Source organism: Camelina sativa, chromosome 5 (genome assembly GCF_030686135.1).
Source record: "Camelina sativa cultivar CO46 ecotype springtype chromosome 5, ASM3068613v1".
NCBI classification, from domain to species: domain Eukaryota; kingdom Viridiplantae; phylum Streptophyta; class Magnoliopsida; order Brassicales; family Brassicaceae; genus Camelina; species Camelina sativa.
In genome coordinates, this window is record NC_141884.1 from 6,931,362 (window position 1) to 6,944,407 (window position 13,046).

A 13,046-nucleotide genomic window follows, 5' to 3' on the forward strand; every position below is an offset into this window, starting at 1 on the left:
CAAAAAACAAAGACCAAATTTTGACACACCCGACAAAAAGTTAATATCCGTCAGTTATTTCTGATGGATTACCGACAGATGAAAAAAATACCGACCAAAATTTGACACGGGCGAAGAAAATTAAATATCCGTCAGTAATCCATCAGAAAAACTAACGGATTATAGAAGAATTTGTCCGTCAGTAATTTTCTGACAAACAACTGACAAACTAGTCTTCTATCAAATATTCGTCGGTAAGCCGTCGGTAATAACCGAGAGATTAGTGACATCTATCGCCTTGTTTTTTGTATTGTTAAGCCGTAGATGTTAGAATAATCTTCATTATCATCTACACAGTTTGGGAGCTTCTGCATTTACTTAATTTGGATTTTATGAGAAAGTGGGATAAGCTTGGGAATATCGATACTCCCACATATCTCACTGTCATGTTTTGTTTTCTCTCTTTCTCTTAAGATTCTGATTGTCTTTACTCTTTAGTCAGTCAACTCCTTACACTGTGTAATACTATATATTAGCTCCGTTTGGTTTCTACTATATTTTGCGACTACATAGTGACTTCATTTTCTCTCTGGTAAAAAACATTGCAGATCAAGAAGGAAACTACATACAAACATGAATATTGAGATGCCTAGTTATGCAAGGTAGCTAGTTTAAATTTTTACTTTTATGAAAATTTATTGTTGTAGTGACATCTTGTTGTGATACAGGTCGGGTACTGGGAATGGACTGAAGAAACGCACCCTTGAAAGCTGGAGGAAATTCTTTCTGGCAGTTTGTGGGGTTGCTTTGGCTATTGATCCTTTTTTTCTCTTTATTCCTGAAATTGATTATCTAAACTCATGCATCGGTTACGACGAAACGCTTAGAACAAACGTTTGTTTCTTTCGTATCTTGATAGACGCATTATATATTTATATCATCTTTTTTTCTCAAACATCGTCTTTGAGAGGCAAGATGAGCGGAAGAAAAACACTCTTCTACGTCATTGTTGACATTGTTTCTCTTCTCCCCATTCCTGTGGTATTATTCTCTCTTCCTTTGTGACATATTTTACGTACGTCGTGCTGTGCATTTCTTTTTTTTTTTTTTGATTGAGAGAGAGATGTTCCAATACAAAATTTTGTAGGTAATGGTTCTCCTCGTCCGTACTGAATGGTCTAGCAATCTGGTGACAAATAGAATACTCAAGTGGACCATAGTTGTTCAGTATATACCAAGAATCATTCGTATCTATCCGGTTTACAAAGCGGTGACAAAAACAACTGTTGGAATAGCAGAATCAAAGTGGATTGGAGCTCTTTTAAACCTTTCGCTCTTCCTGTTGTGCAGTTATGTAAGTCTTGAATTTGCTATTAATGTTTTGTTATACGTACAAGGACATCAAAGAATTTATTGTTAATTACAAATATGTGATGTTGTCTAGGTGTTTGGGGCTTTCTGGTACGTTACTGCAATTGAAAAGCGAAGCATATGCTGGCATAAATTTTGGATGAATACGACGAGGCCGACTATGCCTGGCAATCTCACGGAGCTGTTTTGTGCACATTTAGTAGGTCGTAAAAGCAACAGAGAGTTTCTGAATAATTCATGCCTAGTAAAGGAATCTGCCGATATCCCAAAACCATCCAAATACTTGGCCGGGATCGTAAACAAAACAATATACGACCATGGTATGTACGGTGAAGTATTGAAGTCTGAGGTGGGAAGTAGAAATCTAAGGGATTTTCCAAAGAAGTTCTTCTACTGCTTTTGGTGGGGTCTCCGAAATCTTAGGTTTGTACTACATCTAAACTCTCTCTCTCAAATTTTGACAAGAACAAAAACGATGATACATAGCGCAACGTTGTGTTTAATGATTGATTACAGTACCTTTGGTGAAAACCTCAAGCCAGGCAACTCTGCAACAGATATCTTTTTGGCTATCATCATTTGCGCCTGTGGTTTATTCTTGGTTGCTGTACTCATTGGAAACGTTCAGGTAATATATATGCATACGTACACCACATGAGAACTACATTTATTCTGATGTCGATCGTACGTAAAAGTACTGATTCCTTTAATTTGGTCATGATCACAGAAATACTTGCTAACAAGTACCGTCAGAGCAGACGAAATGAATGAGAGAAAGAAAGACATAGAAACATGGATGACCTTTAGGCAACTACCAGAAGAGCTCAAGAAACGCATTAAGGAAAACGAGAAAACCCTATGGAAAAATTACAGGGGCACGGATGAAGAATCTCTTCTTCGTCGCTTCCCAGAAGACCTCAGACGCGAAACTCAAACCTATCTTGATGAGCATAGTGCATAATTTCGTTATACCGGATGGCATCAAACCGGACCAGAATTATAATGGAACAATGTGTCTTCTTGATGTTTGTTTAGGGACTTATGTTCCCACTTCCCTTGTATTTATGAATATTTTTCTCCATCCATCTATTGTCTTTGTATCCTTCTATCTAAAGTAAAACCCATCTCCTCCATTTCTCAGTTCTTGTATGTCAATTTCTATATGTCTAAGCTAGTTTAGAATAGAGGACAAACAAAAGATTGTAACAAACATGAAAGTTGGATGAAGCCTAGTAAAACGGATGATGATACGGACATGTCACTGGCAAGGTCATCGTGTGAAGTAGTTAGTTATATAAAGTCAATGCTGTAAGAAACTACAAATATAACGGCCATTACTAAATCAATCAATCTCTCTCTCTGGACCACCAACCACATTTTTCACCTTTATTTTATACAAATGTCTCTCTAATCAAAACATTGAAATCTTCACCCACCATGTCTCGATACCTTCTCTTCTTCTTCTTCCTAACTCTACTCCCTTACGCATATGGTTGCAGAGACGAACAAGAAAAGGACCGAATCTATCACCTTCCCGGTGAACCAAACGATGTCTCTTTCTCTCACTTCTCTGGTTACATCACCGTCAACGAGCCAGCAGGAAGAGCACTCTTCTACTGGCTCACTGAGTCACCACCGAGTCTAAACCCCGAGTCTAAGCCACTCGTCCTCTGGCTCAACGGTGGCCCTGGTTGCTCCTCCCTTGCTTACGGCGCTGCTGAAGAAATCGGACCTTTTAGAATCAATCCTGATGGCAAAACCCTTTACCACAATCCTTACTCTTGGAACCAATGTAATGTAACCTCTCTCTCCTCTCTCTGTTTCTATCTCTCTGTTTCCATCTCCATGTTTGACTTTAAAACCTTAAAGTAACAATCTTTTTTTATTATTGGGGGGCAGTGGCGAATTTGCTGTTTCTTGAATCTCCAGCTGGTGTTGGTTTCTCGTATTCGAATACCACTTCCGATTTGTACACTGCCGGAGACAAGAGAACTGGTAAAGTTGTGACCTTTTGACCTCTCTCTCTTTCTCTCTAGATTCGATTTGATTTATAATGAAACATCTGATTATTTCTTGTTTTCCAGCTGAAGATGCGTATGTGTTTCTTGTGAAATGGTTTGAGAGGTTTCCACAATACAAGCATAGAGAATTCTACATTGCCGGAGAAAGCTATGCAGGTTACTAGTAGTGTACTCTAATTCGATTGGAAGCCTTTTTACACTTTTGTCTTAGCTAAGCATTTTCACTTTTCTTGTTAGGTCATTATGTTCCTCAGTTGTCACAAATTGTTTATGAGAAACGCAATCCATTTATCAACTTCAAAGGCTTCATTGTAAGCAAACAAAAAAACACCAAAATCCCCATTTTGAACAAAACATGTTTTTTGTGTGTGATGAAAGTGAGTTTCTTCTTATGTAGGTGGGGAATGCTGTGATTGATGACTATCATGATTACGTGGGTTTATTTGAGTATTGGTGGACTCATGGTTTGATATCTGATCTCACTTACCACAACTTACGGATCACATGTGAATTTGGATCATCCGAGCACCCGTCCCCTGAATGCAAAAAGGTCATGGAAGCTGCAGATTTGGAGCAAGGGTCTATTGATCCCTATAGCATTTACACTATCACTTGTAAGAAGGAGGCTGCAGCTCTTAGATCTCGCTTCTCCAGGGTTCGTCATGTGAGTTTTTCATCACTGCTCATCATTTTCCTTTGACACTACTATTCCCTGCTCAAGTTATGTAGTTTTAGTTATTAAGAGGTTCCAACTTTACTATGCGGAATTGGCTAGGTATTAGAGCCTTTATTTGTGCTACCAGATTCAAATGACCAATATATGACCCTCACAAGAACCTTATTTCTCATTTCAGTAAGTAGATACTTGGAGTAGTCTAAGTAGGGTAGTAGAGTGGCTATTACATGCAAATAAAGTTTCAGATTGTCTCTCTGCTACTTGATGCTAATTCATTGCTCTATGGCTGCTTCTATAGATCCAGGTTACTCTATTAAGGCACAGTCAATATGTAACAAGATTTGACAAATTTCTAATCTTTGCTAAGTTTTTTCTTTAACTCAGCCATGGATGTGGAGAGCATATGACCCTTGCACAGAGAGATACTCCGGCATGTATTTCAATTCTCCGGAGGTTCAAAAGGCTATGCATGCTAATATAACGGGACTTGCTTATTCATGGAAAGGTTGCAGGTAAAATAACAAACTGATCAGTTATCAAATTTACAAGAAAGTTATCTTGTTTCCATCCATGTGTAGTGACATAGTTGTGTGTGTTTTAGTGACATTGTTGGAGAGAAGTGGGCAGATTCTCCCCTATCTATGCTTCCAATCTACAAGGAACTCATCGCTGCAGGCCTCAGGATATGGGTTTTCAGGTAGCTAATTCTCTTTTTATCACTGTTTTATACCCCGGTTTGGTATCATGATTGACATCTTGTTCTGTAAATTTTGATGCAGCGGAGACACTGATTCTGTGGTTCCCATTACTGGAACACGATACTCCATTAGAGCCCTCAAGTTACAACCACTCTCTAAATGGTATCCTTGGAACGACAATGGACAGGTCGAAAAAAACAACAAAGAATACTCTGTTTCCTTTATATCATTTCTTTCTTCTGTGGGATTTAAACTAATGTAGCAGTGAAACAACAGGTTGGTGGGTGGAGCCAAGTTTACAAAGGGCTGACTCTGGTGACAATACATGGAGCAGGACATGAGGTACCTCTTCACCGCCCTCGCCGAGGTTTTCTTCTTTTCCAGTCGTTTCTTGACAACAAGCCATTGCCTATGTAAATTCAAGAAACTGTGATAAATAGCAGAGCATTTGTGCAAGTGTATAAATAAGAAGTAATGACATCTTTTTCACATTATCAGCTCTACCAGTTCATTGACATTACTAACACACAACCCTTCAGGTTATGTGTTTAAATCCTAACAGATGCTGATAATTTGCACTTTCATGTCTTCTTATCTTGTTCATTTGTTTTCTCTTAAAGCTTTTTGTTAATAAATATTAGTACTAATTAAGTTTATCTGATATATTAAATGGAAATAATAATGAGTGTTGTCTGTCGGTGTGTGTTGCTTAGCTGCTACAATTAGAATTAAGGCTTCCGTTGCTTTTCTTGGTACACAAGAAAACGAGTGAAACAATGTTTTTAATAGTACGTAAATGTTTAGAATGAAAGTCTAATTTTAGGGAATGCATTTAATTAGAGGCACATGATCCTCCTCTTTGGGATTGTTCACCTTGTAAGACCATCATTACCGGCAGTAACTCTCTCACGTTACTTTAAAAAAAAAAAATTATTATTTTATTCATTTATTATCTTTTATTAATTGTAACCAATATGTGAATGACAGCTGTTAATTATTTGAGAGTATCGGTTCTTGCCATAGCAATCTGAGCATCGATTCTTTCCTTATTTTCTTCTCTCTCATCACTATATTAATTTTTTATCAATGAGTCACTTGCTTAGTAACTTCCACTAATAATGCCCTAAACATCTCTTTATTTTATGCTTCTTTTTAAAAACTATATTATTATCAACTGATGTGAAAGAATAGAATTTTAAAAGAGACAATACATATATGTCAGTTGTTGAAAATAATTAAATAAAGATACAAACAAAAAAAGCAGGACAAAAAGAACCCAAATTAAAGGCTATGGTCCAAGCAAGATCGGCATTAGGTGAATACATCTGAACGGACAAGCCATAAAATGTCAAACTAAATCGGCTTACCAATTAAACCAACTCAATTAACTAATTTATTTGTCATGAGTGTACTTTTAAAATGGATATATCGTTTATGAGGGACTTTTTGCAAATTCCCACTTTTACATTAAAAGTTCATCCCTGCAGAGACGATATATGTCTACACCTCTCCATGTGAAATACATGACTAATTAAATTACGGTGCAAGCAAGCAATATCTAGCTTTTATATAGTCAAAGCTAAGTAATATAATAAAATCTACAAATTATGTATATATGAAACCTCCAAACCAAACTGAACAGAGAAGTTTACTATTACGGCAATGACTATACATGTAACGATAAATAAAAAAAAAACAAATAAAAATAAAAAAAATACTTAACTTTCAAAATGAGATACGTACGCATACAAGATGCCTAGAGATGTCAATTGGTTTCTAAAACCATGGGCTGTCCGGTCCAAATTAATTTGGACTGGTTTTGGTTATTACCAAATTTAAAACGGTCAAATGGGCCTAAAACCAATTTAGCCCATTTATATATGGTCTAAACTAGTTTGGACGTGGGCTGTCCAATAATCCTAAAAAATTAGGGTTTTTACTATTTGGGGGATTTTTTTTTTTTTTATTTCGCCGCTTCTCTCTTTCTTCGTGTATTTATGAGTATTATAAGTGTATTATGAGTGTATTATGAATTTATAAATCTTTAGCTTTATAATTATGAGTTTATAAACCTTTAGCTTTATAATTATGAGTTTATGAGATTATGAATTTTGCTTCAATCTGCAACCAATGGACAGACCAATTGGTCATGGTCCTATTTGGTTTGGACATATTTGGGTGTGGGTGTATTTGGGTCTTGACACATAAATGACCATAAATTGTATGTGTCCAAATGGACATGCCCATTTGGTTATGGACAGACCAATTTACAACCCTAAAGATGCCAATGAAACAGAAACGCAATAATGCGTAAAGAAACTAGAGGGTGGTCAATATACTCGAACTACAAGTAAGCTAATTTGACCATATATGCACTACAATCAACAGTTTTTATATAATATAAATATACATGTTAAATAAACCACATATATAATACGTAAAATTGGCATAAGTTGACAACGACCCTCGTTTGCCAAATTATTCTATAAAAACATCAAGGTGGAAAATGAGAGAAGTATAGAAAAAAAAAAAAGAAGCAGTCTCTTTCTTTGATGATGATGATGATCACAAAAAAACTATATCAATGTATGCTTGTAGTATGCATGGTGATTGCATTAGTAGACGTAGTCAGTAGTAGAGATGATGCTAATAAGGAGCAAAAGATTAAAGACAAGATCATCGCTTTGCCAGGCCAACCTCCTAAACTCAATTTCTCTCAATTCTCTGGCTACGTCACTGTTGACTCGACGGCTGGACGGGCACTCTTTTATTGGTTAACCGAGACACCTAGGCCCAGCGACACGAAGCCATTAGTCCTATGGCTCAATGGTGGTCCAGGGTGCTCTTCCATTGCTTACGGTGCTTCTGAGGAGATTGGTCCCTTTCGGATCAATCCCGACGGGAAGACTCTTCGTTTTAATATCTATGCTTGGAACAAAGGTATAATTAAATCTTCCATTTGATTTTGGAATTTTATACTATCAAGTTTGTTTGTAATTTTCATAATTCATATCAATATAATGTATGTAGTGGCGAATGTGTTGTTTTTGGATTCACCGGCGGGAGTAGGTTTCTCTTACACAAACACTTCGTCAGACGAAGTAACCGTGGGAGACAAGAGGACAGGTACTATGTAGTTTTCATAATTATAATTATGAAAGTGTTACATTGATGAGTTACATAAATATTAATTATAATATATATAACCCAAATGTGATGTGGGAAACAGGGGAGGATGCATACAGATTCTTGGTGAGATGGATGGAGAGGTTCCCTGAGTATAAGGAAAGGCCTTTTTACATCGCCGGCGAGAGCTACGCTGGTACTCTCCTCTTCCTTCATTTTACTGTTTACTTTTTTTTTTTGTTCTTTTAAAAAAAAAATATATATATTGATTAGTCATGTGAGATTCTACAAATATTAAGCAGTTGAACCAAATGGTTATGGTTGTTGACTTGATTTTAATATTTGATATAACTGTTTACCCATACGACACGATATGTGCTTCCGGTCCATACATGCATATATATGCACGATGCATGTGCATAGTTAAAAACCAGATATATTCCTAACCTTAATTATTTTTTCTTTTAATTCATTGACTATTCCAATTACGAACCAACGGAAATGTCATTAAAAAATAAAAAAGGAAAACTACTTTAGAGGAATAATGGGTTTTGTCAAAATGTGGCAAAAATAAAAGTTCAACAACAACCCCACACTGACTTTACCAAATTAAGTCTTCTTGAATCTTCACTAGTGACACCATATGAATACTTATACCATAACCATACGGGTGATATGCATGATGGTTACTAACGACATTATTTGGTGATTAATTAGGACATTACATTCCGGAGCTAGCTCAGTTGATCGTCAACCGGAACAAGGGTGTCAAAAAACCCATTATCAATCTAAAAGGGGTTCTGGTAAGAATTTTATATTCTATACACATTTAGGAATCAATTGTTGAATACTTCAATAAATGATTTATTTTAAATGAAAGATGGGAAATCCTCTGGTGGATAATTACAATGACAACAAAGGGCAGCGTGACTACTGGTGGAACCACGGGCTCATATCGGACGAAAGCTACAACGACCTGACCAAGTGGTGCTTCAACGACTCCATCCTCTTCCCCAAACCCAACTGCAACGCTGCCTTGAACCAAGCCTTTTCTGAGTTTGGTGACATCGACCCTTACAACATCAATAGACCTGCCTGCCCCTCACAATCATCATCATCAAATGAGTGGACGCAAGCTTGGCGATTTAGAGGGAACGATGAGTGTGTTGTGGGATACACACGCAAGTATATGAACGATCCCAACGTGCAAAAATCCTTCCATGCCCGCCTCAACGGCAGTAAACTTTGGACCCCTTGCAGTCGTGTGATAAGAAAGAATTGGAAAGACTCACCCAAGTCCATGCTTCCCATCATCAAGAATCTTCTTCAAGCTCATCTCCGCATTTGGATCTTCAGGTATAATCTTTTTATAATGTATATGTTTTGTTGTATCATGTATGTTAAAGTTAATGAGCTTCAAAGCAGTTAATATTTTATATCTTAGATTTCTAACATAAGAATCTTAAATATTTCTCTAGTGGGGACTCGGACGCAGTGTTGCCGTTAAGTGGGACGAGGCATTCGATAAATGCAATGAGATTGAGGAGCAGCAAAAGGTGGTATCCATGGTACCATGCACAAGGCCAAGTAGGAGGTTGGAGTCAGGTTTACGAGGATGGCTTGCTAACGTACGCCACGGTTAGAGACGCGGGGCATGAAGTGCCATTGTCTCAGCCTCGTCTCGCTCTTTTCCTCTTCACCCACTTCCTCGCCAACCACTCTCTTCCCTCTTCTTCCTCTTAACTGATTACATTGTTTTCTTTCACTTTCGTAAATTTTGTAAACATCATTATATGTTTGTTGTGTTGATAGGTGGCATTTGTTTGATTTGTTTCTGTGCTTTCATTTATGTGTAGTTCTTATTTGTTAGAAGAAAAATATAGATTTTTTTTTTCTTTTTTTTATAATATTAATTTGAAATAAAGTAGTACATGAAGATCAAACGTATTGGCTGAAAATGTTTCCCGAACCCCTTCCTCCGCTCATTAACAGATCTTTAGAGTCCCAAATCCCTACAAATAAACAAAACAAAACATAGTTATGGTAATATTACCATGTAACGTTACAAGTTACAACAACAGCAACAGAAGAGTTACATTGCATAACGTTAAAGTACCATGTAAAATCAGAAAGTAGGAGAAAGATTTAGAATACATACGTAGCTCTATCATGAAACCAGCCGTAGACGGATTTGACGGTGGAGGTGACGGATTCAACGGCGTTGGCGACGGAGTCAATGGCAGGGCGGGCATTGTCATTCCAGAATTTGCCAACGCTGGTTGTGGCTGAGTCTATATGCTGTCCAACCGTTGGGGCTTCCTCGGCGGAAACCAACATAGACATAAGCAACATCAATGCCATCACCAATGCCACCTTCTTCTCCATATTCGTTCTGCAAACGTCGATCCTTCTACTACTTCTTTCTTTTTATATTTCTCCTATCTAAAATTTGTGTCTTATATAGATTACTCGAGAGAACAAAATGTAAAAAACAAACATTCCCATGAGTGTCTATATATAACTTAATCTTCCTGGCCACAACTATATATAACTATTAGTTTTGGCCAGAGGTGATTATTTTGATGAAATTGAGATAAATGAAATTAAGTTTAAGTTTTAACTTAGAAGATGGGTTGTAATCCATCATTATATCAATGGATGAGTTAATGTTCCTGTTTTTGGTTATTAAGCAACTCAACCCCCAAAATAGACTAAACGTTGTCACTGCTTGTGGTTAAAAAAGCCACATGTTGTTCACATTAAACAACCGAATTGTGATGATTATCTTATATAATATGATAAGGTTTTCTCCTAACTTTGCATAACACGACGACATTTGGCAGCGTATATTTTCGACATATGTCTTTACTTCTCAATTATTAAATTCTTTTAAATTATTTTTTTCAAAATTACATACATTATTTTCTATATTCACTAAGTTTAAATGATATTTCTGTACTTAAATATATATTGACATTTATATATGCAATGTCCTTTTAGTAATTATATAGAGATATTATTTATCAATATTTTATATAATTACCATCATATTATAATTTTGCATAGGTATTATTTATCAATTTTTTATATATTACCATAACATTATAATTTTGCAGTGATCTAAATATTAATATTATAATTTTGGAAAAAATAAATTTCCAATACTTAAAGATCTAAATATTAATGTCATAATTTTGGAAAAATATAATATGATAGTTATTAAATTCTTTACTAATTTCAAGCTATAAAAATGTTATTATAATAATCATTTGTTGAAAAAAATATAATATTTGTAGTTTTTGTGCCAAAAGATCAAATCAATTTATTCTAAAATAATTTAAAGATATAAAACAATATGATATTATATTTTTTTTTAATAGTAATCATTAACACAATTTATTGCATATTAACTCCCATGATGTTTGGAAAAAATTAAAAACAAATCTTACATCATATGAATATGTATCATTTATCAAATTTTTATATAATTACCATAATATTATAATTTTGCAGTGATCTAAATATTAATATTATAATTTTGGAAAAAATAAATTTCCAATACTTAAAGATCTAAATATTAATGTCATAATTTTGGAAAAATATAATATGATGGTTATTAAATTCTTTACTAATTTCAAGCTATCAAAATATTATTATAATAATCATTTGTTAAAAAAAAAATATAATATTTGTAGTTTTTGTGCCAAAAGATCAAATCAATTTATTCTAAAATAATTTAAAGATATAAAACAATATGATAGATTTTTTTTAATAGTAATCATTAACACAATTTATTGCATATATTATCATATATTATTATATATACTGAGATGACGAACGATGAGGAAATCGAAACTTCAATAATCGAGGTTAAGATAGCTCCAGAGCCACCAATCCAAGAGACTTGGTCTAGTGTATTCCTTCGTCAAGCCTCAGTCTATGGTGTAGCTGCTGGCTATTGCCTCTCAGCTTCTCTTCTCTCAATCATCAACAAATGGGCTATCATGAAATTCCCATACCCCGGTGCCTTAACCGCTATGCAGTACTTCACAAGTGCAGCTGGTGTTTTGCTCTGTGCTCAGATGAAGCTTATAGAGCATGACTCTCTCAATCTTTTGACAATGTGGAGGTTTCTCCCCGCTGCTATGATCTTCTACTTGTCTCTTTTCACCAACAGTGAGCTTCTCCTCCACGCTAATGTCGATACTTTCATCGTCTTTCGCTCTGCTGTTCCTATCTTTGTTGCTATTGGTGAAACCCTTTTCTTGCACGAGCCTTGGCCGTCTGTTAAGACGTGGGGATCTTTGGCTACTATCTTTGGTGGGAGTTTGATTTATGTGTTTACTGATTATCAGTTTACGATCGCAGCTTATAGCTGGGCTCTTGCGTATCTGGTGAGTATGACTATAGACTTTGTTTACATTAAGCATGTGGTTATGACGATTGGGTTAAACACTTGGGGTCTTGTTCTCTACAATAACCTTGAGGCTCTGCTTTTGTTTCCCCTTGAGCTGCTTATAATGGGAGAGTTGAAAAAGATTAAGCACGAGATCACTGATGAGTCTGATTGGTACTCGTTTCAAGTGCTTTTACCTGTGGGTTTATCGTGTCTGTTCGGCTTGGCTATCTCTTTCTTCGGGTTCTCTTGTCGCCGGGCTATTTCTGCAACGGGTTTTACTGTTCTTGGAATTGTGAACAAGCTGTTGACGGTTGTGATTAATTTGGTGGTGTGGGATAAACATTCTACGTTTGTTGGAACCTTAACACAATATGATAGATTTTTTTTAATAGTAATCATTAACACAATAAATTGTGTTAATAATTAACACAATTTATTGCATATTAACACATAATAAATTGTGTTAATGATTTTTTTAATAGTAATCATTAACACAATTTTTATTTGATATAATAATATATCAGTATATATTAATAACATTTTTTTACTCAGTTCTAAACTAAAATTCAGTTTGCATTTAGTATGTTCAATAGATATAAAGTACGTGATAAAAATATAGAAATATCTAACAGAGAACTTTCTTTTCCAAATGCAATTAATCAAGAAACACAAAGAATTCTACTTCTAGAACACAAATGCATTTGAAGTCATTTGTATAATTCATTAAGATTAAAATATTTTATTGCTAAAACATTCAAATTATAATAATAAAACTT

At 35.3% G+C, this 13,046-nt stretch overlaps 4 protein-coding genes and 1 pseudogene across 5 annotated transcripts; 4 read left to right on the top strand and 1 right to left on the bottom strand.

Moving 5' to 3' along the window:
* The first annotated feature begins 392 nt into the window (after positions 1-392).
* LOC104785960 (putative cyclic nucleotide-gated ion channel 12) lies at positions 393-2,490 on the top strand. The gene is made up of 6 exons (XM_010511259.3): positions 393-641; positions 708-1,020; positions 1,127-1,333; positions 1,424-1,773; positions 1,867-1,978; positions 2,078-2,490. Exons 1-6 carry the CDS (start codon positions 613-615, stop codon positions 2,309-2,311), a joined length of 1,245 nt encoding a protein of 414 aa, XP_010509561.1. The 5' UTR covers positions 393-612; the 3' UTR covers positions 2,312-2,490.
* A 180-nt stretch (positions 2,491-2,670) lies between these two features.
* On the top strand, positions 2,671-5,399 carry LOC104785959 (serine carboxypeptidase-like 26). The gene is made up of 9 exons (XM_010511258.3): positions 2,671-3,142; positions 3,250-3,345; positions 3,435-3,527; positions 3,609-3,682; positions 3,769-4,035; positions 4,432-4,559; positions 4,649-4,744; positions 4,827-4,932; positions 5,022-5,399. Exons 1-9 carry the CDS (start codon positions 2,788-2,790, stop codon positions 5,160-5,162), a joined length of 1,356 nt encoding a protein of 451 aa, XP_010509560.1. The 5' UTR covers positions 2,671-2,787; the 3' UTR covers positions 5,163-5,399.
* Positions 5,400-7,200: 1,801 nt separating this feature from the next.
* Positions 7,201-9,814, top strand: LOC104785963 (serine carboxypeptidase-like 28). The gene is made up of 6 exons (XM_010511261.2): positions 7,201-7,685; positions 7,776-7,871; positions 7,975-8,067; positions 8,589-8,674; positions 8,752-9,227; positions 9,350-9,814. Exons 1-6 carry the CDS (start codon positions 7,298-7,300, stop codon positions 9,612-9,614), a joined length of 1,404 nt encoding a protein of 467 aa, XP_010509563.2. The 5' UTR covers positions 7,201-7,297; the 3' UTR covers positions 9,615-9,814.
* On the bottom strand, positions 9,734-10,545 carry LOC109132959 (uncharacterized). Its single transcript, XM_019245457.2, has 2 exons — positions 10,030-10,545; positions 9,734-9,883 (listed from the first exon to the last, which is right to left on the bottom strand). Exons 1-2 carry the CDS (start codon positions 10,254-10,256, stop codon positions 9,868-9,870), a joined length of 243 nt encoding a protein of 80 aa, XP_019101002.1. The 5' UTR covers positions 10,257-10,545; the 3' UTR covers positions 9,734-9,867.
* A 1,117-nt stretch (positions 10,546-11,662) lies between these two features.
* LOC104788974 (GDP-mannose transporter GONST3 pseudogene) lies at positions 11,663-12,835 on the top strand (annotated as a pseudogene). Its single transcript, XR_015557308.1, has one exon. The product of XR_015557308.1 is annotated as a GDP-mannose transporter GONST3 pseudogene (transcript).
* Positions 12,836-13,046: the final 211 nt, after the last annotated feature.

Excerpts from the sequence above, each read along its gene's own strand:
- LOC104785960 (XM_010511259.3), top strand. The coding sequence starts at position 613 with ATGAATATTGAGATGCCTAGTTATGCAAG. Across the intron at positions 1,334-1,423 it reads TCTTCCTGTTGTGCAGTTAT|GTGTTTGGGGCTTTCTGGTA; the intron begins GTAAGTCTTGAA and ends GATGTTGTCTAG. Across the intron at positions 1,979-2,077 it reads TACTCATTGGAAACGTTCAG|AAATACTTGCTAACAAGTAC; the intron begins GTAATATATATG and ends TCATGATCACAG.
- LOC104785959 (XM_010511258.3), top strand. The coding sequence starts at position 2,788 with ATGTCTCGATACCTTCTCTTCTTCTTCTTCCTAACTCTACTCCCTTAC. Across the intron at positions 3,683-3,768 it reads TCAACTTCAAAGGCTTCATT|GTGGGGAATGCTGTGATTGA; the intron begins GTAAGCAAACAA and ends CTTCTTATGTAG. Across the intron at positions 4,745-4,826 it reads CTCAGGATATGGGTTTTCAG|CGGAGACACTGATTCTGTGG; the intron begins GTAGCTAATTCT and ends ATTTTGATGCAG.
- LOC104785963 (XM_010511261.2), top strand. The coding sequence starts at position 7,298 with ATGATGATGATGATCACAAAAAAACTATATCAATGTATGCTTGTAGTA. Across the intron at positions 7,872-7,974 it reads CGTGGGAGACAAGAGGACAG|GGGAGGATGCATACAGATTC; the intron begins GTACTATGTAGT and ends TGTGGGAAACAG. Across the intron at positions 8,675-8,751 it reads TCAATCTAAAAGGGGTTCTG|ATGGGAAATCCTCTGGTGGA; the intron begins GTAAGAATTTTA and ends TTTAAATGAAAG.
- LOC109132959 (XM_019245457.2), bottom strand. The coding sequence starts at position 10,256 with ATGGAGAAGAAGGTGGCATTGGTGATGGCATTGATGTTGCTTATGTCT.